The sequence below is a fragment of the Ailuropoda melanoleuca genome, chromosome 9 (assembly GCF_002007445.2).
Source record: "Ailuropoda melanoleuca isolate Jingjing chromosome 9, ASM200744v2, whole genome shotgun sequence".
Classification (NCBI taxonomy): domain Eukaryota; kingdom Metazoa; phylum Chordata; class Mammalia; order Carnivora; family Ursidae; genus Ailuropoda; species Ailuropoda melanoleuca.
This window is the reverse complement of record NC_048226.1, coordinates 88,028,330-88,052,181: the sequence shown is the minus strand read 5'-3', so window position 1 is coordinate 88,052,181 and position 23,852 is coordinate 88,028,330. Positions and strand designations below refer to the sequence as shown.

The window sequence follows — 23,852 nt, the reverse complement described above, 5'->3', positions numbered from 1 at the left end:
GTGGGTTTGGAGGTGTCTCTCCAGGCGTTGTATCCTTCTCTGGAAAGAGGGGGGAAGGATGGAGAGGGTGAGGCCAGCATTCCCCCGGGAGGACACCCTCAAAGTAGCTATGAAAGGAACCATCTAAGTATGATCAGTGGTTCCCTTCAGACTTTTTGCCATTCTATATACTTGGGGCTAATGTTTTTTGTTTTGTCTTCTCTCTTTTCTGGTTAATACCTCTGCGTCTGCATGCTTGTATGAAAGGCAGGACTTCTGAGTAGCGTGACAGAAAAGTTCTTTGCTGGTACTTGTTCTTTTTTGGGTTTGGGGTTTTTTTGGGGGCGGCATGTTTTTTTGTTTGTTTGTTTTAGAAATGTACCTTAAAACAAAAATTGAAGTGACATTCACATAACATAACAGACCAATTCAGTAGCATGTAGTACATTCATCATGTTGTACATTCATCATGTTGTACAATCACTACCTGTACCCAGTTCCAAAAATTGTTCATCACGCCCAAAGAAAACCCTGTACCCGTTAAGTGGTTGCTCCTCGCTCCCCGCCCTCCTCAGCTTTTGGCAGTCAGCCATCCGCTTTCTGTCGGTCTGGGTTTCTTTGCATGCAGTTCTTGTTTAGTTTGGTTCTGTCCCTTGCAGAAGAGCCATCTGACTGTTACTTCTTCTAAGAGGAAGCCTGGCTCAGGCTTTCCATTTCTCTGCTTCTTTCCTCCCCTCCCCTCCCCCACCAAAATCATACTGGAGACAGGTGGAGAGTCTAGATGTGCTGTTTCTCTGATCAGTGATTTTCCTGGTGGTTAGTTTCTAAATCTTGCCAACCCCCTCTCCCCTTGAACACTAGCTGTTTGGTTAAAAAATATTAAGTTGCCATGAAATGCTCCCTATGAGCCATGACCAAGACAAGCTTGGACTTCTCTGCTCAATGGGACACAGGATTCGTCAGAATTTAACTCATTTAACTTTTAAATAAATCAAAACATAACTATAAAGCAGTGTTCCTACCTTGTGCCAGAGACATGAGGATCCTGAAAAGTTCATACAAGCCATGCCCAGAGCCATACATACAGAGGCTTCCCCAGAAACAGGTGCTCTGGTTTTGGTTTGGGTTTTGTTTGCTTGCTTTTTGTGCTCTCATCTATTTTTAAAAATTTACTGAATAAAGTTGACAACTCCCTTGACTAAACTATTCTGCTTCCTAGTGGTTCCACTGTCAGGAAATTCTTCTGAACAGAAAAGGCACGATCTTTGCCTGTGGCTTCCTTCCCTGACTTCAGAGTGAGAANCTTCAGAGTGAGAACGGCTCATCGTTCTCTGAATGGTACCCTCTCAGGTACTGTGGATTGTAAACACTGCAGGGGGCTTTTACGTTCCCAAGAGTCCCCAAAACCGAACTGGATTTCTAGGCTATCAAAACAATGATTTCAAAAAATACTTAATGACGCTACGGAATGCTTGGGATATAGGGGCAGGTGCGAGTAGCAGCTTACAAAATGACACGGATAGCGTGAGGCCAACTTCAGGGGAAATCAGCATAGNTAGGGGAAAACAGCATAGAAAAAACACTAAAAGGAATAGGTAAGAATTTTTTTACATAAGTTATGCCGGGGTGGAATAATTTGAGCGTAATTTTGTACTTTCTGTATTTCCTCAATTTTCTGCAATGAATGTATATTATTTTATATTCGAGAAAAACATTTCTAGAATTATACCATGGAAATCTAATGAGTGTTTTTATATTTTTCCTGGTGGAAGTTCTTAAGGTTTTTGTTTTTTCTCAAGACATCAGATAAAGCACACTTAAAAAAAAAATCAAGCTGGTAGTCTAAATTTTTAAATGAACCAGAGGGACATTTGTGTGGCTCCCTCTGCTCCTCTCCCTGCTCGTGTGCGTGCTCTGTCTCTCAAATACATAAATAAAATCTTCCAAAAAAATTTTTTAATGAAGCAGAATTCAAAATCATTGTAAAGAGTGAGAGCCGATCCATTCCTCCCTCTTTGTAAGGTGGGGTAACACCTCCATGGGTTTTGAGACAACTGAATGAGGTGCAGTGTCTGGTGTATCATAAGCACACATGAGTGTTCGCTGTAATTAACTGGGATATTGGCATTTGTGTACTATTAATCATTCTTCTTCCAACATCATTCTTCACTGGGAAACTCTGCCCACCAGGCCCAGCTGATTGAGTGAACATGTTAATTCAACTCTTGACTCCTGAAGAGCCTGCTGTGGGTTCTAAGTCAGTGCTGCCTCCCAGCCCCAACCACCGTCAAGTACAGCAAAGTTTCTCCAAACAGCCCCGCTGACCTAGAACCCCTCTGAGACACTCAAGCTGAGCCTTGGCTGGCCCAGCAGTGCCCCCCCCTTCCCCCAGAAGAACTTACATCTCGTACTGGCTCTGCAAGCCACAGATGGCTCGGTGTCTGCTGTAGAAACGGTTCTCCAGGTCGATCCTGGTCTCCCCAATTAGGTCATCTGTCCCGATCAGGTCATGGTCATAGATCAGGATGGACAGCAGGGAGTCCTTTGGGAATGTGGCCTGGATCTCAAATGACCTGTGGTCCAAGTAAAGGCGTTAGGAATCTACATCCGGCTACACAGGGAACATCTCCCCAGTCTGCTTCTAGCTAGTCTGCGGTTCACAGGAACTCACTAAACACTCGGCAACTCAGTGAATACTTACTAGATATTTATTTGATTTAATGTTTCATTGAGATTCAATTTCCAATTCTGCTGTCAGTTTCCAGTAGCCAATAATCTCCCCTTCCGTGGGCCACATCCCACAGTCTTCAACTAGAGTGACAGCAAGATGGGTATGAAAAACCTGGGGGTTTAAATGTCTCCAACAGAACTGATTTCCAATTTTGGATTTGAATCTGCAACTTCCCGGGTGTAAAACTTTGGGAAAGTTATTTTATCCCTCTTGGCCTCCTTATGTGTAAATGGGGATCAATACGTCTTCTTTATAATATAGCATGGTCGTAGAATGTGATATTGTTTATACAAAGCACACACCTGGCGTGCAAGTATTCAGCTGGTGCCCAATAAACTGCCATTGCCTTTCCCCTCCCTTGTTGCTTCACGGGGTTGGGGGCGGGGCGGGATGTCAGCTGAGTTTGTTTTAAATGAAAAGCCTCCTTAAGGTGGAAAACTCCGAAAACAGAATTGCGGGACTGTAATGCCACGTCTGCAAAATTCTGACCCCGTGACCACAAGACCTGTCTCCTTCATCTCTGTATTGCTGGGCCCTGGCTTCACCCGCAGAGCGTAAGCAACGAATGTCTCCCTGAACTGGAAGGGATCTCAGGAACCAACACATCCACCCCCTTCATTTTACGGATAAGGAAACTGAAATCCAGAGAACAGAAGTGACCTGCCTGGACTGTAAGTCAGGTCAAGCCAGGGTCAGTACCACTTCCCTGACCCCCTAGTTCTGAGCTCTTTCCATGATACCACACCGACGCAAGGTGTTGAGAGGAAAAGCGGTACTGTGGGATTTCCCGGGGGAATGCATTGCCCGTGCTGCTGAGCATTACAGAAGATAACTCAGGAGGGCTCATGTACTGAGGAGCACTGCGTGTTGTGTTCAAGGGACAAATCACTAAGTCCACGCCTGACACCAATATCCCACTGTACGTTAACTCGCCAGAACGTAAATAAAAACTCGGAGGGAAAAAAAAGAGGTAAATTCTGAGTGCATTTAGGCAAGTGGCTTCTTGAAAACAAAATAAAAAACACACTGTTGTCTGCTGTTCCCCACTCCGGCTGCCCTGGGACAGGTGCGGTGGGCCGGCCTGTGAGCGAGGGACTGGGAGGAGGTGGGGAGAAAGGGAGGATGGAAGGCCCATGGTTTCCCTCCGTCTGCAGGCCCATCTGGGCGGCTGCCCTTGCAGTCAGACCCACGTGGCCCCGGCTCTCGCGCTCCGGTGGCAGCGCCCGCAATTCCAGCACAGCCCCTGGCCAGCGAAGCCTCCCCGAGAGGACGCAGAGCTGCCACAGCTCCACTGACTGTAACCGACGGAGGCGGCTCCACTGGGCCGGGGACCCAGCTGTGCGGGGAGGAATTCCACTGCCTTCCATCAGGACACACAGTATCGCCGGCGGTGCCAAAATGTAGACCGAACAGGGCTTGATACCCTGGTCTCGCAAGGAAGCCTCCGGCCGCTCTCTCTGAGGCTGGCCATCACACAGCTGCTGCCACCCAGGCAGGACCTGTTCAGCGCTTTACTACTGCGGCAGCCGCGACAGAAGACTCCGTGGCTTTGGTCCATCTTCCCAAGCGGAGTGTTCACAGCTTCACCTTCCCTGATCTTCACCGGAGCTGTCAGTAAAAGAACTGCCGGAAACAGCTCACCGTGGGTGGGCTTCCAGTCACCCGGGAAAACGAGGCTTATACCCGTTGGAGTGTCAGTGAGACACTACCTCTAAATACAGTGGTGGTTGAGAAAAGAGAAGGCATTGGGACGCCTGGCTGGCTCAGCCAGTAGAGCATAAGACTCTTGATCTCGGGGCTGTGAGTTCGAGCCCCAAGCTGGGCACAGAGATTACTCAAAAGAAAAGAGAGAAAGCATACGAAATGGGTAAAACTGAGCCTTGTTGAAACACTCAGTACCTCTAAGCTTCAGAGCAAAGTGGTTCATTCATTCATTCTCTTATGTATTCGTTTGTTCATATGACATTTATTATACACTGTCTGTATGCCAGGCACTGTGAATTGAGAAAATGCGGAAACACCGAAGTCTGTGGACATGTACCACCTCAGCATGTTGCAGAGGGACGGGGGCCCATGATCTGACTGGAAACTGACTGAAGGTTTGTCCGTCCAGCTATTCATTCGTTCCCTCTCCGAATACTTGCTGAGCGTCTATCTGTATGCCAGGCATACAGGCAGGTTCTGGGGAAACAGAATTGGTTGGACTAGACCAAGTCCCTGCTCAAAGGGAGCTTACCTTCTCATGGGGAGCTGAGAGACAGCCAATAAACAGAGAAACGTATCAATTCATGTCAGAAGCGATGAAGGGAAGGAAAGCAGGCACGGTGTCAGGCTCCAGGGGGTGGAGCCTGTGACATCCTCATACAGTGAGGTCGCCAAGAGGGATTCCCCAGCCCCCAGGTCAGGGACAGGAGCCCTCTACTTGGCCTGCTGGAACATGCAGGATTGAGCCAGCAAATTCTGTCCCCGCATAACAAGAACACAACAAAGAAAGCATCTACATATGGACGGCTCTGGGAGAGGCTCCACAATGCCAGGGGCTGGAGGGAATATTCCATCATCCTCTGCTTTTGTTTACCATAGCCATAAACGGGGCAATAAAACCAGTTGAACCCATGGCGCTGTGCTGAAGTACCTAATAAAAAAGTGACTGCAAAGCACGTGGCAAAATGAAGTGCTGACTACATAAGTAGCAAGTAATAATAAAGGTCAACTCTGGATCAGAGAAGCAAGGGTAAGCCTCCCTGGCGCCATTGTTTTAATCATTCTCATTAATCTGAACAGGCAAGATCATTTATTGCCTCATTTCCTCCGGAGCCATAAAGTGTTAAGAGGTTCATTCTGATCAAATGTCACAGGGTCCACGGTGATCACGAAAGTGTAAATGAATTTAAATGAGGCTGGTGGAGCGTTCCTCTCACGCTCCTTACTATTCCGGAAAAAAAAGAAATTAAGTACACTTAGGACATAGCCATTGTTAAAATGATTTTCACGGGGGAGAGGGAGGAAGCGGATGTGTTCTGAGTGTCAACGACATGCTCGTGTAGACGATGTGCTAAGTGCTATATGTTTCATCTTTTAAAGGCCACTGAGAGTCAAGTGTCACAATTGTTTGGTAGAAAAACTGGCATCAGAGAGGTTAAGCCACCTGCATAAAGTTATAGAGCCTATACGCAGCAGAACGTAACCCTCGTTTACCCGACTCCAAAGTTAATAGCAGTCAGGTGCACAAACCCAAGCGGGGAACACGAATGTGCACCACACACTTGTTAGAAGACAAATGGGGGCAGCAGGGCTGCTGCGAACTGGAGAACACCTCATTTGCCCAAACATGCACAAATGCAATGTGTGTTGAAATACTTTGTAGGAAAGCAAAACATAAGCAGAGGATGCAATTCCATTTGTTTACTTAGGGGTCACCTCAAATTAGCTGCAATATGATCTGATGGAAAAATCCTTTTGATAGGAGACAAAAGACCAAAGGTATGGCCCCTTCTCCCCTATTCATGAGCTGCGTGAACTTGAATTAGTTTCTAAACCTCTCTGGGCTCTACTTGCCTTGTTTATAAAAAGGAAATCTCTCTGTCCAAAGGCAGGAGGCTGAATCAGATGACCATTCAGGTGCCTCTTAAACGTAAGATCTAAGAAAATCATTCTTGGAAAACTACGAGCATGAAAATCACCAGGTACCACCAAATTCCTGAAGGGACCAAGGAGAGAAAGTAGTGCTTCTCCACGAAGGTTAGTTTGATTGGCTATTACCACAGGCAGAGGTCAGCTCTTAACTTCCTGCCACATTCACTCCCACACACATGCCTACACACAGCTCCCCACAGAAACACAGCAGAAGCACACACACACAGGACAGCACGTCAAGACCCAGATGGCCACTGACCTTCCAAATACTGGGTTCAGTTGTTTGGGGATGTATTTGTCCCGGTCTTTGATTTCCGTTTGGCCGAGCTTGACCACAATGTAAGGATCTGCTTTGCCATCCGGGTCAGCGGGGCTGAGATTAAATGCCTGGAGAGAAAGGAAATCCTTTTGGTCCTGTGGTTCCCAACATTGGCTGTTCACTCAGATCACCTGGGATTTTTAAAAAATATGGTTGCCTGAGTTCTATCCCCAGATTCTAATTTAATTGGCCCCAGGCTTTGGGACTTTCAGACGCTTGCTAGATGATTCCAGAGTGCAGCCAAGGTTAAGAACCACTGCCTTAGCCTCTCCATTTTGTGGCTGAAAGAAAAGTTATCAGCTTTCCTCAAGTTGAACTTTCTCTGGAGTCCTCTCCCCAGTGGAAAGCAACACTTGGCACAGAGTAATGAGCGCTCTGATGGACACAAGCCAGGAGGCATGACTTTGAGCTCTAGTCCTATGTCTTGTGTGATCTTGGGCAGGCCCTGTCTCCTCCCCAAGATCTATCTGTAAAATCATGGGGAGAGGACCTGAAGGCCCATCCCGCAATTGAGGGGCGCTGAATCCGCGACTCCATCAGGCCTGCATTTAGCACTGACCAGCTGAGGAGTGGTCATTTCTCAGAGTGAGGTCTGCTTCTAGACAAGCTGGGCCTTAACCCATTGCAAGGAAACGCTTTCTACATGAAGGCCCAGGTAGGGGGCTGGTGAGAAACTCTGGAAATGCGAGCTGAGTGAGAAACGATCCCATTTTTAGGACACGAAGCTCTGTTTCAAGGAGGCTCATCGGAGCATTGTTTACTAGCCACATTTGTAAATAACCTGTATGTCAATTACCTAGGGAGAAACTCAATCCAAAATACCCCTTCCCCATTTGCTCTCATCACATCACCCAGTTTTAATTTCTCACATGGCAGGTATCTCTGACATTCATCTCATTTATCTGCTCCTCTGCTTATTTCTGTCCTTTTTTTAGTCTCTACACCACCCCCCACTGGTATGTGATCTCTGTCAGAGCAAGGGTGCCGTCTATCTTGTCCATTACATTATCTCTAGGACCTAGAGCAGGGTCTTCTTAGTATTTGTTGAACGAACGAATAAACAGGTACTGCATTAATTCAAGAAAACATTAGGTGTCTACTACAAAGAAGAGGAACACCTATATGTACTGATCTGGAAAATGACCAAGTGATACTAAGAAAGAGAAAAAGAGATCAATAGGTAACACATGAACCAAGATTCTATTAAGTAAGTACTTAGATGTAGTTATAGACAAGTGTAAATACAGGTGACTCTTGAAAACATGGGTTTGAACTGTGCAGGCCCACTTTCATGTGGGTTTTTTTCAATAAATACAGAACAGTACTGTAAATGTATTTTCTCTCATGGTTTTCTTAACATTTTCTGGTCTCTAGCTTACTTCACTGTAAGAATACAGTGTACAATACATAGAATACACAAAATATGTGTTAATCGACTGGCTATGTTATCAGCAAGGCTTCAAGTCAACAGTAGGCTTATTAGTAGTTAAGTTTGGGGGGGAGTCCAAAAATTACACGTGGATTTTCAACTGAGAGAGGGGTTGGCATCCCTTACCCCTACATTGTTGAATGATGAACTTTTGATATGGATGTGTTTACATATTCATAAGAAAAGTGAGTTATTTCTGGGGATAGAATTACAGAGGTGGGAAGATTTGATTTCTTTCTTGGAACAACTTATAAGTAGTGGTATTTTTTTAAATTTTTGGATGTTTTATCAAATTAAAAGGTTTTTTTAAAGAATTTATTTATTTATTTATTTATTTGACACAGAGGGGGAAAGAGCAAGCACAAGCGGGGGCGGGGAGAGGCAGAGGGAGAAGCGGACTCCCCACTGAGCAGGGAGCTGTGATGCGGGGCTTGATCCCAGGACCCCAGGATGATGACCTGAGCCAAAGGCAGATGCTTAACTGACTGAGCCACCCAAACACCCCTAAAGGATTTTTTAATTAACTTATTATTTAGATCTTCCCTGAGTATTAAAGAATAATTCGTCTTTGTTTTATGCCTCATTTATGCTCAAAAAAGGATATAGGCAAGTTGAAGAAGGAACTTAGTATAAAAGGAGAGTACTGCAATCAAATAGGACTATGAAAATCAACTCCAAGGGGAGGATATGAAAACAAATACATGAACCATAAAGGTTTGGCAGAGATTTGCTTGACTGAACATCAAACGTGGCCCCTAGATTCCAGGCAATCAGGCCAAAAAGTTTCATAATTAAAGTGTAGTGTTCTCAACCAAAAAACAGACTCTTAACTACAGAGAACAAACAGATGGTCGCCAGAGGGGAGGTGGGGGGATGGGGAAATAGGTGAGGGGATTAGCGAGTGCACCTGTTGTGATGAGCGCCGGGTGATGTCTGGAAGTGCTGAATCACTATAGTGTACCTCCGAAACAATATTACGCTGTATCGTAACTAAGTGGAATTTAAATAAACACTTAAGAAAAAAAAATGGAGCACTCTCATTATCAGAAAGTAGGAAGCCCAGAGCAGAAATAAAAATTTTCATGGAAATACATTTGAAATGAAATTTCTGACTGCAACAATGCTGAGGCAGAGCCAGAGGGGAGGATTTCACAGGGATAGCTGCCCTGCTCTGCCCTCGTTCTGCTTTCCTGCCTGTGGGCTTTCCGCTCCAGTCCTATTTGGTTTCCAGCTATCAGGCAACCACAGAGAGCAAATGAAGCTAGCGCAGAGCAGGCTCATATGCCTGCGAAGTATCTTCCCTAAGTGAAAAGCCAGTAATGTTCACGTTACCAACCAAACTTCATACCCCCTGTTATGGACTCAGTGTGTGTTCTCAACATTCTGGGTCCAAGCCCTACCCCTTAACGTGACTATATTTGGAGACAGGGTCTTTAGGGAGCTAATTAAGGTTAAATGAGGTCTTAAGGGTGGTGCCCCAGTCCAAAAGGACTGGTGGCCTTATAAGAAGAGAAAGAGACACCAGGTCTCCTACTCTCTGTTTCTCTCCCTCTCTCTCCTTCTCGCTCTCCTGATCATTCACTCATTCTGTGTGTGTGTGTGTGTGTGTGTGTGTGTGTGCACGCGTGCATGTGCATGCATATATGCTCACAGAGGAAAGGCCATGTGAGGACACAGTAGGAAGGCGGCCACTGACAAGCCACAAAGACAGGCCTTACCAGAAGCCAACTCTGCTGGCAACTTGATCACTGATTTCCAGCCTTCACAACTGTGCGAAATAAATGTCTGCCGTTTACACCACCCAGTCTGTGGTACCTCGTCGTGGCAGCCTGAGCAGATTAAGACAATCCCTCAGAGTAAACAAGGCTGGCTTACCGCAACAATGTACACCCTGATCAGGACTTTGACAGGGTGGTTGGGGGGAACCCCTTGCTGGATTCTCAGCTGCCCACTGTCCTCAGTGCTGGAATCCTTGGGGCTCTTGTAGATGCAGAAGGAGCCCTGGAATGGCAAAGCGTGACCCAGTGAAACGAGATGGTCATATGCCCCACTGAAAGCCCTAGAGGGCATAGTGCCGGGAAAATGAGCATAGCCTGGGACCCAGCAGGACCTGGGCTGGTGCTACCCCTGTGTCTGGGTGTCCTCAGGCGGTCCACATAGCCTGCTTGCATGGGAGCTCCTTCACGGTTTGTCAGTGACTCTGTGTGGTGCAGCGGCAGCCTCTTCACAGGGCTGTTAGGTGGGGAATGCAGATAGGAGCATCCGTGGGAAACTGAATACCTTTAACACACGGGGAGCTGAGCTGGTGCTTTCCCCCAGCATGTCCTTCAAGCCTGACTGCAGTATTCCTATTTTCAGATGCTGCCATTAAGTCTCATGAAGGTCAAGTCCAAGATCACGAAGCTAGTTAGTATTGCAATACCATAAAGGGGCCAACCGCAGTCCCTGGGCTATTTCCAACACACTGCCCTGCACCAAATGGCCCAGCGCACAGCTGTTCAGAGTAAAGTGCCAACCACTGCTTTATGATGCTGACACAGGGAGTCTGCCAGGATGAACAGTTAGTGTTGCTTGATTAGTTTAATCATCCAGTTGGTAGGTCTGCATAGATCATCTATTTGGTAGGTCAGGAGTGGGAGAAGCAAAATAAAATTCAGTGATCTTTTTAGGTAACAACTCTGTCTCCTTATATCCCATCAGACTGAGTTCCAACTCACTTCACTGGCCACATTGGCCACATAAGCCAAATATCCCAAAAGACCAGGGCTAAACCTTGGGGGGCTCCACAGAGGCTCTGGCATAAAGACTAAGGAATTTTCTTACACACATTCCACACCACAATCTCATTAACAGAACTGAGTCATATTGGGCATTCACAGATAGGAGAGCCAAATAAAAGTGTTAACTCTGGAACTTGCCTTAAACTTCCCTACGACGCGGTCCCCATCAAGGCCATGGTCATCCTCCGTAGACTTGCCTCTGAGGAGCTCAAAGGTTTTCACCCAGTCTTCAAAATGGTTGAATTCACTCTCGAGATCACCATCGTATATCTTTAGGGAGAAGGGAGAAGAGAGTGCTCAGAGGAAGGAAGGTCCAGGATTGATTTAATGAGAAATTACAAGATTCTCCAAAACCAGCCTTGATATACACCCACTGGAAAAATCTAAGAGGCCACTGTTTGTTTATTTTTAGCAAAATAAGGAATATGATTGACTCAGCATTCCTGGAACTAGCTACCATTCTGAAATTTATAAAATCTTTTGGATAAACTTTGAAGTTCCGAGAAGTATAGCTAAACCAAAATTTTAAAAATATATATGATTATAAATATGAGAAAGCTTTTTATAGCAAATTGATATCATTTGGTTATTGTATCTAAACTATAATATTTTGAGGACATTCGAATCAATAAATGTCCATTAAGCATCTAATTCTTAACACATATGAAATGATGGAATATTTGTTTTTATTATCATGCATAGAGACATGAATTTTCCAAGTACAAAGTTATATATATATATATATGTATTTTAGAAATGCAAAATTGAATTGAGTTTTCGGTTTGGTAATATAATTAAATCACTTATGCAAATTTCCTATCAAAATTACTTATCTAAATTTCTTATATGTAATTTTCATACTCCCAATTTTCATATCCATAAATATGCCTCTAGCTAATAGTCTCTAACTAATGTTAAGATTGGTCTGATGGAGCTGACTTTAGTGGGAGTTAAAACTCCTGTTATTTGGGGGCATCTGGGTGGTTCAGTTAGTTAAGCAGCCTACTCTTGATTTTGATTCAGGTCATGATCTCAGCGTCCGCACCTGCAAGACAGCCAGGTTGGGGATTTCGTCTTCTTTGGGTTTCTTCTTGAGCATCTTGTCCTTCTTTTTCTTTGGCCCATCTTCTATATTTACTACCACCTCGTCTGGTTTCGCCTCTGTGGATATTTAGTGGAAATTGTTAGACTTCTCAGCATTGTTGAGATGAGAAGAAACGGAGTCAACCTCCCTCTTTCCCTTTGTTCCTGCATGTTTCGTGACTTTTATTTTTCTTATTTATTTTTTATTTTTTAAAGATTTTATTTATTTATTTGACAGAGAGAGAGAGACAGCTAGAGAGAGAGAGAGAACACAGGCAGGGGGAGTGCGAGAGGAAGAAGCAGGCTCCCAGCGGAGGAGCCTGATGTGGGGCTCCATCCCATAACGCCAGGATCACGCCCTGAGCCAAAGGCAGACACTTAACAACTGAGCCACCCAGACGCCCCGTGACTTTTGTTTTAAAAAGAAAATAGCAACATTTCACTGCAGAGTTGCTACCTACAGCCCTGTAGTCTGCGTGTGCAGTGACAACAGACCCCCAGGCCAGGCAATGTGTTGGCCTGTCCTGGTATAGGTAAGAATTCATTAAACTGGGCCCAGAGATGGAAGGAAGGAAGGAAGTTGCCCAGTCATCCAACCGGCTAAGAAGAGACCCAAGAGGAACAGACTCCAAAGCTGTTAGTTACATCTCCTCTCAGACCTGCTTAGGGACTTGAGATTCATCTAGTTCGGCAAACTGAGACTCAGCTATGTTAAGGGTCTTACACCAAGTCCCAGATGTCATTAGAGAGATTACTCAGGAATTTTCCAGGAGCAGCCTCTAGGAAAACACCGTCTGAGACAGACCTCTAGCTCTGCTTTTGCAGCATGTAAACACGAGCTAGCTAGTCAATCTCTTTGTACCTCTCTTTCACCATCTGCAAAGTGAAGATCTTGTTATTAATGTCATGAGGCTGGTTTGGGGGTTAATCTGCCAATTAGGAGTGGTCTGAGGAACCGAGTGAGCCTGGTTCTGGTTCTCCTACTTCTCTCAGTGTCACCTGAAACAGCACCTGCCACTTGCTGTCACTGTTGATTTTAGGTCAAGACCTACCGTTGGCCTGAATCGAATTTGTGGTCATTTGAAATCGTCAGCCTCTTTCATTTGAACTTCTGCCAAGCCAGATCTACCTGATCCTTATAAACCAAACTGGGAACCTAAAATCTGGGTCACCCATATTAAAGTTCACCATGCTGGATCTGGCTCCTCGTGCCAGCTTCCTCCTGCTTTTGCTTTGCTGTTTCTACACCAAGACATGAGCCAGAGGGGTGGTTCCAGCACTGAACTGGGTTCAGGAGATGTGAGAGCTGGTCCCAGTCCAGCTCAAATCAGCTACGTGACCTTTTTAGAATGTTGTCATGTTCATGAGCTTGTTCCTCACGTGGGAAATGAGGACATGGAGCACCAGCGTCCCCCCGCTGCTTCCTTTAAGTGTTCTCTTGCCCCAGTGGTCCGATTCCATGCTTAAATAACTTACCTGCATTGCCTCTTTTCTCCTTGGAATTGCTCTCCTTTTCCTTTGAGAAAAAAGGGAGATAAGATTATTGACCCAACCATTTGCCTCATTTATGAGTCCTGACAGCCAACAGTTCCAATTCCGTTATCTCAGCCTTCTGCATTCTCAGAGATGTAATTTTAAAAGACTATGCAAACTGTGTCCAAGAAGTCCCCAAATGAAGCCTCTCTGATAGACCGTGGACCCACCTACAGCGAGATGCCCTGCCCTACCAAAGAAGCCCCCACGTGTCTAAGAAAAGCACCAGCAAGCAGAAGACTTCCCTACCCTGTGTGCACAGCCCCCTCTTGGCCACTACCTCTCTCCCCTATTTTCCCACCTTCTTGGAGCATCACCCAGTCAGCACCATGAGTTCTATCTGCTGGCATGCCAGGCTGTTGGGTCTTTGGGTTGGCTCCAGGGGTTGGGGAGGTTAGTAGAGCAAAGAGAAAGGGCTGAGCCCTCACTAGCAGTGGTAGTGTCCACTGCAGCAACAGGAGGGAGTCTGGAGGGAAATGCCACCATTTGGTTTGTTTAACTATATATCTATATTCATGTGTAGTCCCAGATGAAAAACCTATGGTCTTAACAAATGAAAGAATCAGAAAAGCTTCTATGCAATTGAATGTGATGACATATGACATATGAACGTGATGATGAATTTCCTTTCCTTGTTTACTCAAGGATGAGAAGTTTTACCAAATTTGGTCACTGAGCTTTTGTCTGAATCTCTCGACCCACTTTCCAGTGGTTCTCCAGTTTTGTAACTCAATTCCTTTCTTGTTCCATGTGCATGAGGCCCTGCTCTGGCAACCTGTTCATTATTTCCATTTGTTAGGGCCAACTCCTCTGCCTTTATGTTGATAGCTTCCCATACGAACTTAGAATCCTGCTGGTGACCTGGGGCCCTTGGATCTGGGTATCTCCAGGTGCATCTGAAGCCTCCATTGCTATACCCTTCTATCCAGAGACCCCCTTTCTCATGGCTGGATCTTTCAGAGTCTGACGAGGGCCAGATCCCTAGACACTATGCCTGACTGAACGTCCTTCCAGCATTTACAACAGAGCTTGTCTCCAAGGCTCAGATCCAGCCAGAGGGTGAGGATTTTGCAATTCTGGATCCTTCCAGGCTTTAAACCTTTCTGCAGTTAACAGAACCGCACCTGAGTAAGGCCTAACCTATAGTAGAATCTAGAAGGGGATAATGTGGGTTTGCAGGTGTGGGTGAGGGTATTGTGGAGAGCGCTGTGTTTTCGTATCAAATCCCTTGACTGGCACAGCCAGGAGACACTCTACCTTCTGTGCTTTCTTCAGGGAGGCATAATATTTGGACCACCAGTCAATGACGTTTTCAGCAGATTCATCCGCTATGGTCCTCTTTCTCCTTTTGGTAGACCTTCGAGTAGGTTTCCTGGCATCCTGGCAAGGGATGAGGGATGGATTATTCGGGAGGCCTCATGGATCTGCCTGCTGGTGGGCTGGCTGGTTTCCCGAGAAGGGAACACACAGGTCCCTCTGGAAGCAGATGAGGGTGTGAGCAGCTTTTGACGCTCTAGCTCCCTGTACCACTTCCATAAATGACACTTCAATCGTCAATCCATCCATTCGCTCATTGATTCAGCAAATATTTACTATTCCTTAAACACAGAGATGTGAGATATTGTGTCAGACACTGGGGATGTAAGGGGAATGAGAAACAATCCCCGCACTGGGGAAGCTTCATTCAGTAGGAGAAGACAGGCAGGCGGCATGATACAGCGTGCTATGGCAGAAAAGGCATTAGTTGGGGCGCCTGGGTGGCACAGCGGTTAAGCGTCTGCCTTCGGCTCAGGGCGTGATCCCGGCGTTACGGGATCGAGCCCCACGTCAGGCTCCTCCTCTATGAGCCTGCTTCTTCCTCTCCCACTCCCCCTGCTTGTGTTCCCTCTCTTGCTGGCTGTCTCTATCTCTGTCAAATAAAAAAAAAAAAATCTTTTAAAAAAAAAAAAAAGAAAAGGCATTAGTTGACAAGCAATTAATATACATTTTGTGATTCTCAGCTTCCTCTGCTGGGGACAACCTGCCTACTTCACTGTCGTGAGGATTAAGCGATGTAATGTAGACAATTTCCTGCTAGCATCATTTCTGATTTGAATGGGTGCAAATCAATGACACCAACAACATAAGCAGGAGGAGAGGGAGGGACAGGAGGGGTGGCGATACATGAACAGCAGAGAAGAGGCATTTTGGGAGACGACAGTGGTCCCATGACAGACTCATCATGTACTCATCATCTTTCTGCTCTCAGACATCTCTGGAGGAGCTACGATGAGCCAAGCACTCTATCAAGAGCAGGGGATACAGAGATCTTTAAAAAATCATCTGTGACCTGGAGGGGCCCACAATTCTATGGTGGCAATGCACACTTAAGCCAGGAATTCTAACAGGAAGGGGCAGGTACACTGCTGGTGGGATCCAGAGAGGCCTTGAAGGGCCATGGAGGGTCACACTGAGTGTAGATAAGACAAGTACAGCCTGAGCAAATATCCATTAATCTGTCCTCCTCCACTTTTTATTTCAGCCTTTACCATGTGCTGGGCAGGCAATCCCTCAGGACTTTTCAAAAACTGGCTGGTTCTTCATTGATTGATACACCAGAATTTTGCACTCAAATGTATGACTTAGAAAGATTCATCACATTCATGTTTTATGGTTCTTTGTGCACTTGTCCATCTTGCCTTCCGGAATCTCAGCTAAGGATGAGAAATCTCATTTCTCTTTAGACTCCAGAGAATACATCTTTTCTTTCTTTTCTTTCTTTCTTTCTTTCTTTCTTTCTTTCTTTCTTTCTTTCTTTCTTTCTTTCTNGCATTTCTCTTTAGACTCCAGAGAATACATCTTTTCTTTCTTTTCTTTCTTTCTTTCTTCTTTCTTTCTTTCTTTCTTTTTCTTTCTTTCTTTCTTTTTTTTTTTTTTGACTTACTTGTCCTCGTACAAAGTAGGTTCTAAATATTTGTGGAATAGGTCTAGATAAAGAAACTATCATCTTTCCAAGCTAATGAATTGAGAAGAGCTTCTGTTCAATTAAATATGACTGTCACAGTGGGCTAGCACTTGAATTTCATATATATTGGCTTATCTGAGTCTATAGCGATGCTGTGAAGTGGGTATCAGTATGCTCATTCTACAGATGACGAAACTGATGCCCGGAAATGTGAAGTTGCTTGCTCAGTCATACAGCTAGTAGGTGGGAGGACTGATATCTACAGCCTCCAGGGCAAAGCTCTGAAAATATGAAGAGGGGTTATGTTCTGACCTTAGCTTTACCATCTTTGGGTGGCTCCTGGGCTGCAGGTTTGGGTTCGGACTCAAGCATAGGAGATGAGTCAGGGATGTCAACCGCGCTGCTTGGTTGAATCTGGGTGGAGTCAGGTACCACGGTGGGCGGTGGCTCAACATCCACATAGATGTGATCTGTTGGCGGCTCCTGGGAGGAGTCAGAGGACCCAGAGGGCTCGGTGGCTATTGGCAAATCTGAAAGAGCTGAAATTAGAAGTACATCATCAGGAAAGCAGGCTGCAAAACAGGGTGGTCATTTCAGAGACCCAGTACTGGGAATCAGACAGATCTGGATTCAAATATAGCAAGTTCTTAACACCTCTGACCCTCATTTTCCTTATTTACAAAATGACAACCAACAAACCCATCTCACTGGGGGATAAGTGAGAGCATGATGTAAAGCATCTACTGCATAATCAGGAATCAATAAATGCTTATACTTATTGATCCCTCAGAGCAATTTTAAATAACTGTGGTCATAAGGAAAATGCATATCAAGGTTTAGGGCACAGGTCTTCTGTGTGGATGGTCTCTTCCCAGTCCCAGTTAACTCAGGGACACTTCGGAGGCTGCAGAGGTCTGGGAGCTCCCAACTGCAGGCCAGACTCTGGGCACGTGAGCACATGTGTTCATCAGGAGAAGGGGGAGGTTCCTGGACTTTGTGAGATTTTTTTTTTTTTTTACAGAGATAGAGACAGCCAGCGAGAGAGGGAACACAAGCAGGGGGAGTGGGAGAGGAAGAAGCAGGCTCACAGTGGAGGAGCCTGATGTGGGGCTCGATCCCACAATGCCGGGATCACGCCCTGAGCCAAAGGCGGACACCCAACTGCTGTGCCACCCAGGCGCCCCCTTTGTGAGATTTTTAACTGGATTGTTGATCCAGTGAAAAGGTCATAACACTGTCCTTTCTTGCCAAGGGTCCTCTTCTCTCCATTTTGTGCTATAGAATCCAGTACTTAGACACATTTCCTAGCCGGGAGCCTCCAGAGTTTCTACTCCCCAGCTGCTGACTTTTCAACAGCAAATCCAACTCCGTCACACTTGATAGGTATCTACTCTGTGCTGGCCACAGAGATGGAGAGATCAGTGAGTCAGAACAGAAAGCTCAGAAACAGACTAGGGATGTATGCCTACTTGATTTATGAAAAAGCTGGCAGCACAAAACAATGGGGGATAGTAGACTCTTTGGGGGGGAAATGATGTACTCTATGGAGAAAAATGTAGCAGGATCCCTATCTTAAACCATATACAAACACAGATACCTGCAGATCTAAATGTGAAAGTTAAAAACATAACACTAACAGAACAAAACATTTTTGTGACCAAGAATTGAGAAAGGGTTTTCTAACAAAATTCTGAAAGAACAAACAATAAAGTTTAAAATTCAGATGGGTATGATTACATTAAAATTAAGAATTTCTCTTCAAAGATAGGGATCACAGGCAGGTTAGCAGTTGTCAGACTAGGAGAAGATATAATCTATAGGATATAGACACCTAGAATATACGAAAAAGAAAATTATAGAAAAGCACGGGATTTGGGCAAGAGATTTGAGCAGGTAAATCACAGGAGGGAAATCAAGGTGGCATAAACATATGAAGAGATGTATAAATTCAGCAGTAATCAGAGGCAATGAAGCTAAAATAAAAATGAGATACTACTTTGTACACAACAGAGTGGCAAAAACCAAACCAAACCAAACCAAACCAAAAACTCAGAAATTCGGATAATAGCAGGTGGTATTGAGGAAGAAGAAAATGGTACTCCAGATGCAGTAATGATAGGAATGTAAACTGGTGTAGACTGGTGTAAACAGCACAGCTCTCTAGAGTGCCCTGCGGTAGTACTCAGAATTACACGTACACATTCTCTGGGAGCCAGTAATCTCGCTCCTGGGTGTATATTCCAAAGAAAATCCCATGCAGGATCCTCCCTTGGGCAGCACTCACAAGGATATTCACAACAGCATCATTTATGGAAGTGGGGAGATGGACTCTTGAGCACAAGAGTAAGAAACCAAATGAAGATTACAGCATCATATTATATGTCATTTAAAAGAACTGAAATTGTATAAAGAGGGGCAGTGTGGGGCCTGCTGTGGGGAGGGGACAGGAGTGGGGGTGGGGAATAAGGTACAGGAGGGCAGTGGGTATGAGACAGAAGCCTTGACCAGACCAGTGATGACTACACAGCACGAACAGAGAAGTGCAGTTAACTCCACTCTGCACCTGATATCCAAAAGGGAACAAATCAAAGTAACATCAAGCAAAGAAAAATGTCAGGGAGTGGAGGCGGAAGGGACCTGGAGTCATATTCGTGGAAGCCTTCTCAGAGGAGCTGACCCTAATGTCAGTCTTAGAGTCAGAATCTGGCAGCTAAAGAAGCTGAGGGGACTGCAGGAGCAAATTCTTCAGAAAGCTCCACTTGACCGAGGGGCACCCTCTTCCTGTGGGGTCCCCTAGCAGGCCCCTGCAGGCACGGCTGGCTTTGTAGTCTGAAGCTCCAGAATCTAGAAGGTGCTTCCTACCTGGCTCAACTTGGGTTCCGTCCACCTGGGAGGTGAGGGCCGGACACTCCCTGGTTTTACACAAAAACTGCTTCAAGCAGTTGATGGTGTAGGTGCCCACCAGGGTGCTCCTCCCGAAAGCTCGCCAGTCCACCACGCAGATGCTCAGGGGCGGGTGTAGAAGCTCATTCTCGGGCAGCTCCTGAGAAGGGAGGAGGGGCCAGGGTGAAGTGGGGAGCACTGCCTGGGCTGAGCCCAGCTGATGGTGCCCTGCTGACCTGCTTAGGGGCAAGAAAAAAGCAAGCCAGGCACCTATCCTCCCTCTGTCCCTCCAGGTCATCTCTGCAGCCCTCCAGAAGTCTGGAGAATTGCCTTCCAAGCCAGGGAATAATTACCCATAATATGAGGGATGGCACTGGCAACTCACCCCAGGTGTAAATTGCAAATATCACAAACTACCAACTCAACTGAATGCTGACCCAGGACCAAGATAGAAAACAGATGAAAGTGGACACATTAAAAATGGAGCTGAGGGTAAGGAGCCAGTGCCCTCCCTCTCGTGTCCCCCAGTGGCCCCAGAGGCTCAACAATGCCCAGTGTGAAAGGTTTGCAAACACCATGTACATTCTCTAATGCCACTCTCTGCTAATTTAGAAGATGTGTCCGTTGGAACTGACTGCGTTGCACAAAGCAAACTTTCTTCACAGTTAGTTCCAGATCAGAGCACAAAAATGTGTGTTGAAATATTAAAATAAACAGAAGCTCAGGTGTCAAAAAACATCACTTTAGAAACAAGTTCACATACAAGCCACTGACATGCTACATACAAATAATTTTTAAAAAATCTAACCACTAAAATAAGCTTCATTAAGGAAACTTCTAGGCCACTGGTTCACAAACTTGAGCATGCATCAGAATCACCTGGAGAGCTCGGTAAGCCAGACGGGTCTGGGCCCCAACCCCCAGAAGTTTCTGATTCAGCAGAACTGGGGCAGGGCCTGAGAATCTGCATTTCTAACAACTTCCCAGGGGATGCTGATGCTGATGAATTGGGGGCCACACTTTGGGAACCACTGTTCACCTGCTTTGATTTACTGAATCTTTATTTTTTTTGAAGATTTTATTTATTTGACAAAGATAGAGAAAGGCAGGCAGAGGGAGAGGGAGAAGCAAGCAAGCTTCCTGCTGAGCAGGGAGCCCAATGAGGGGTTCTATCCCAGGATCATGGGATCATGACCTGAGCCAAAGGCAGACACTTAACCAACTGAGCCACCCAAGCAGCCCAATTTGCTGAACCTTTAAAAACAAAAAAAAGCAACAGCAATAACAAAAGTCTATTTTATCCCATTCTGATATTCTCGCTTTTCACTTAATTAGACTGTTCTTCCTTATAGGTAGCAGACACCCAAAACTCTGAAGCATCTTCCCAAGCCAAGTGAAAGAAGGAGGGGATTCCATCTGTGGAAATGAAGGGAATGAGCAGGCAGGAGAAGGAGAGGCTGTACCACTTCGAAAGCGTCTGCCTGGACGTTGAAGTTCGGGTTGTTCCTGTAGCTCTGGATCACACAGGACTTGACTCCTCGTCCCCCACACTCAATGAGGACCTGAGGGCGATCCACGGAGAGCAGCTGTACCTTCTTCATTTCTCGGACTCCCCAGAAGAGGACCTGATGAGAAGACCAGCAGAGCTGTCACTCAGAGACCCAGGGAGGAGCCAGCACGCAGGCCCTGGTGTGGGTGCGGGAAGTCAGGTGTGCTGCCTAGAAACTAAAGTATGTTCTTCTGGGACAGGACGGTGCAGCTCCCTGAGGGCGCCATCCTATCAGCTATGCCTCATTTCTACCCCACAAGCCCCTTAGATAACACAGGCAGGCACGGCAGTGCATCACTGCCCTCGGCCCTAAAGAACAACAGAGTCCTCCCCTGCACCATACCTCCACTCGGTATTTACTCAGCACTGGCCGAATGTTGGCGGGAACTGGGTAGATCTGGGCAACATCCGGTGAGTCAATGGCAGGGAGCCCTTGCAGTCCAGACGAAGGGACCTACCACACAGAACAAGTGTTTCTTAGAAGTTGGGGGAGAGGCGAGGCAGACTAGTGCCGCCAAGCAACCACCTCCTCCATAGGACACTTGCTTAACAAAACTACTGTTTCTAGCATGAAGTGTAGTTAAGACAGTGCATTTTACCACACTTAATGATTTATTCATTGACAAATATTTACTCATTGACACCTTCATGAGGGTGACTAACATGCAGTGAGCACTTACAATGTACTGCAAAGTTAATAATTTAAAACTTTTGTAAGTTCACAATACAGAGGGGAGAAGAAAAGACAAGTGGGTCCTCACAAGCTGATGGAATAACACTGGAATGACAGCAGAGGTGTGGAGAGGGGCTCTAGTCCAGTTCTGAGCTCTGAGACTTAGCTACACCCTCATTACCTACTATGACAAAAGAGATTCGTATTTACTTATTTTTTAAAAACAGTATTTATTTATTTGAGATAGAAAAAGCACTAGTGTGGGGGGCCCTGAGGGAGAGGGACAAGCAGACTCCCCTCTGAGCAAGAAGCCTGATGCAGGGCTCAACTCCAGGACCCTGGGATCATGACCTGAGCGGAAGGCAGACGCTTAACCAACTGAGCCACCCAGGAGTCCTAAGAGCTTCATATTTAGTCAAATAGAGACTGCATCTTCAACAGTGAAACAGAAATGAAGTCTTTTGAAGACAGACCGCCAGCATGAAAAGGTATAATTTCCTGTGCATTTGAAGATACAGAAACTGCAGGAGGATAATCCCTGTGCTTCACTGAAATCTCACACAAATGGCTTGGCTTGACAAGTCTATGAAGGCCACCCCACACTGCCCTCAAGGCCTGGCCCAACATGTACATCTTCCAAAAAGCTGTCCCTGATTTGACCCCAGTCACTGTGGTGGTTCTCCTACCGGTTGGTCCTTCAAATGCAATGTGTTCTCTGTGGAAGCTTACTACAGAAATTAGTGGCCTGAGCCCAGTAACCAGGCCCCACTGTGTGACCCTGTATGAGTCCCTTCCCCTCTCTGGGCCCCAGATATTGGGCCAGATGACCCTTCAAGCCCCTTGAGAGCCAGATGCACTGGGCACATTTGTCTGACTTGGCCAAGAAGAAGCCTCTGTTTACTTCATGTCATTCTCTAAGCCCCTCAAGCAGTGCTCCACATCCAGTGGATTCTTGATAAATGTTTATTGGCTGACTGACACATTAGCTTCACATGCTCGAAAAAGCTTAACTGCTCCTCAAAACAGGCAAAAGCACACACATATCACCATTTCTTCTTCACAGACGTATTCTCGCTGGCAACAGCAGATGTGGTTAAGCTAATTGCAAGAAAGCTCAGACAAAGACAGCAGACGCTGTGGACGCCAAGGAGGCAGAGACAATGAAGCTGCAGAACCAGACCAGATAAAAGCACTGAAAACCGCGAGGATGCACGTCCAGTACCGCCCAGCCCAAGCAATTCAGCCTGCAAAACCTCGCCTCCCTGAGAAAGCTAACTGCTCCTCTAGCTCTGGAGGGAAAGCCACAGAACAGCGGAAGTGGTGGCATAGGATGGTGCCCCTGGCTGGGCTTTTATAGAAGTACCACCTGTTTCCTCATTCCGGGGCCGCCAGGAAATGTCCTGAAGAGACGTTATTCCACGGCGCCTGACAGATGCCCTTGAACTCAACATGGATCCTGAAGGGCTCTGCATCATGGTGGAGACTGAATGACTGCTCCCAGCCAAGAGTAGACATTTGCACGGGAAAATGGGTTGGCTGCTGGCTTACGAATCTGCATGGTGTATAGTTACTCAGCACATGGGGTCAGAGGAAGGTAAAGAACAGTTGTAAAAGCAAGAGGGTAAGCATCGGAGGTGGGTTGAATAAGTTGGTCCAAAAGCCGACTGCCCTACTATCCCAGTGGAAACAATATATCAGGACCTCAAAAGAGGTCCAGTTGCAGGGCCAGGATGAGGACCTAGAGTGCAAAATTTAGGGAGGTGCCACTCTCAGGGTCATGCATGACCCTAGTCTCAGCCTCGCTCATCTGAAAAGTCACTGTTGCTCAGAAGCCTTTCTGCATCCTGTGTCCCTCAGCCCATCATTTACATTTGCGTTACCCCTCTTCTTCAGTGCTGCGGGTAACACAGCCCAGGACTCCATTGCTTGCTATCTGTGTGAACTTGGAAAAGTTGCTCAGTGTCTCTGAGTCTCAGCTCTGTCATTCGTAAAGTGAAAATCATGATATCTAATTCATAGGTTATTGTGATGAATGGCCAAGACAGCATGCAAGGTGCCTGGCACATTTTCTGGCACATGTAAGTTCCCTAGGAGGAAGGGTCTACTGGAGACAGCAAAGATGGAAGCTCGACTTCACACCATCTTGGATTCAGGCGAGCTAGGATTGCTAGTACCCCAAACTACCTCAGAAACAAATTCAAATCCTCTCGCAATGAAAACATTATCACCCTACGCTTGGATTTTGTCTACGTATTTTTGTGAACAAGTGAGACGTGTTTGAAGATATTGTATTGAAAGTCTACGACGTGTGTC

General features: G+C 46.0%; 1 protein-coding gene across 1 annotated transcript in view; it reads right to left on the bottom strand.

Moving 5' to 3' along the window:
- FER1L6 (fer-1 like family member 6) overlaps nucleotides 1–23,852 on the bottom strand; it is a 117,790-nt gene that overhangs the window by 24,325 nt on the left and 69,613 nt on the right. Inside the window, exons 22-32 of the mRNA XM_034668521.1 lie at nucleotides 21,210–21,320; nucleotides 20,781–20,942; nucleotides 19,297–19,477; nucleotides 16,747–16,973; nucleotides 14,748–14,870; nucleotides 13,434–13,473; nucleotides 11,920–12,035; nucleotides 11,013–11,144; nucleotides 9,970–10,095; nucleotides 6,606–6,733; nucleotides 2,382–2,552 (exon numbers count right to left, since the gene is read on the bottom strand). Of these exons, the coding sequence (XP_034524412.1) occupies nucleotides 2,382–2,552; nucleotides 6,606–6,733; nucleotides 9,970–10,095; nucleotides 11,013–11,144; nucleotides 11,920–12,035; nucleotides 13,434–13,473; nucleotides 14,748–14,870; nucleotides 16,747–16,973; nucleotides 19,297–19,477; nucleotides 20,781–20,942; nucleotides 21,210–21,320 (1,517 nt within the window). The remainder of the gene's footprint in view (nucleotides 1–2,381; nucleotides 2,553–6,605; nucleotides 6,734–9,969; nucleotides 10,096–11,012; nucleotides 11,145–11,919; nucleotides 12,036–13,433; nucleotides 13,474–14,747; nucleotides 14,871–16,746; nucleotides 16,974–19,296; nucleotides 19,478–20,780; nucleotides 20,943–21,209; nucleotides 21,321–23,852) is intronic.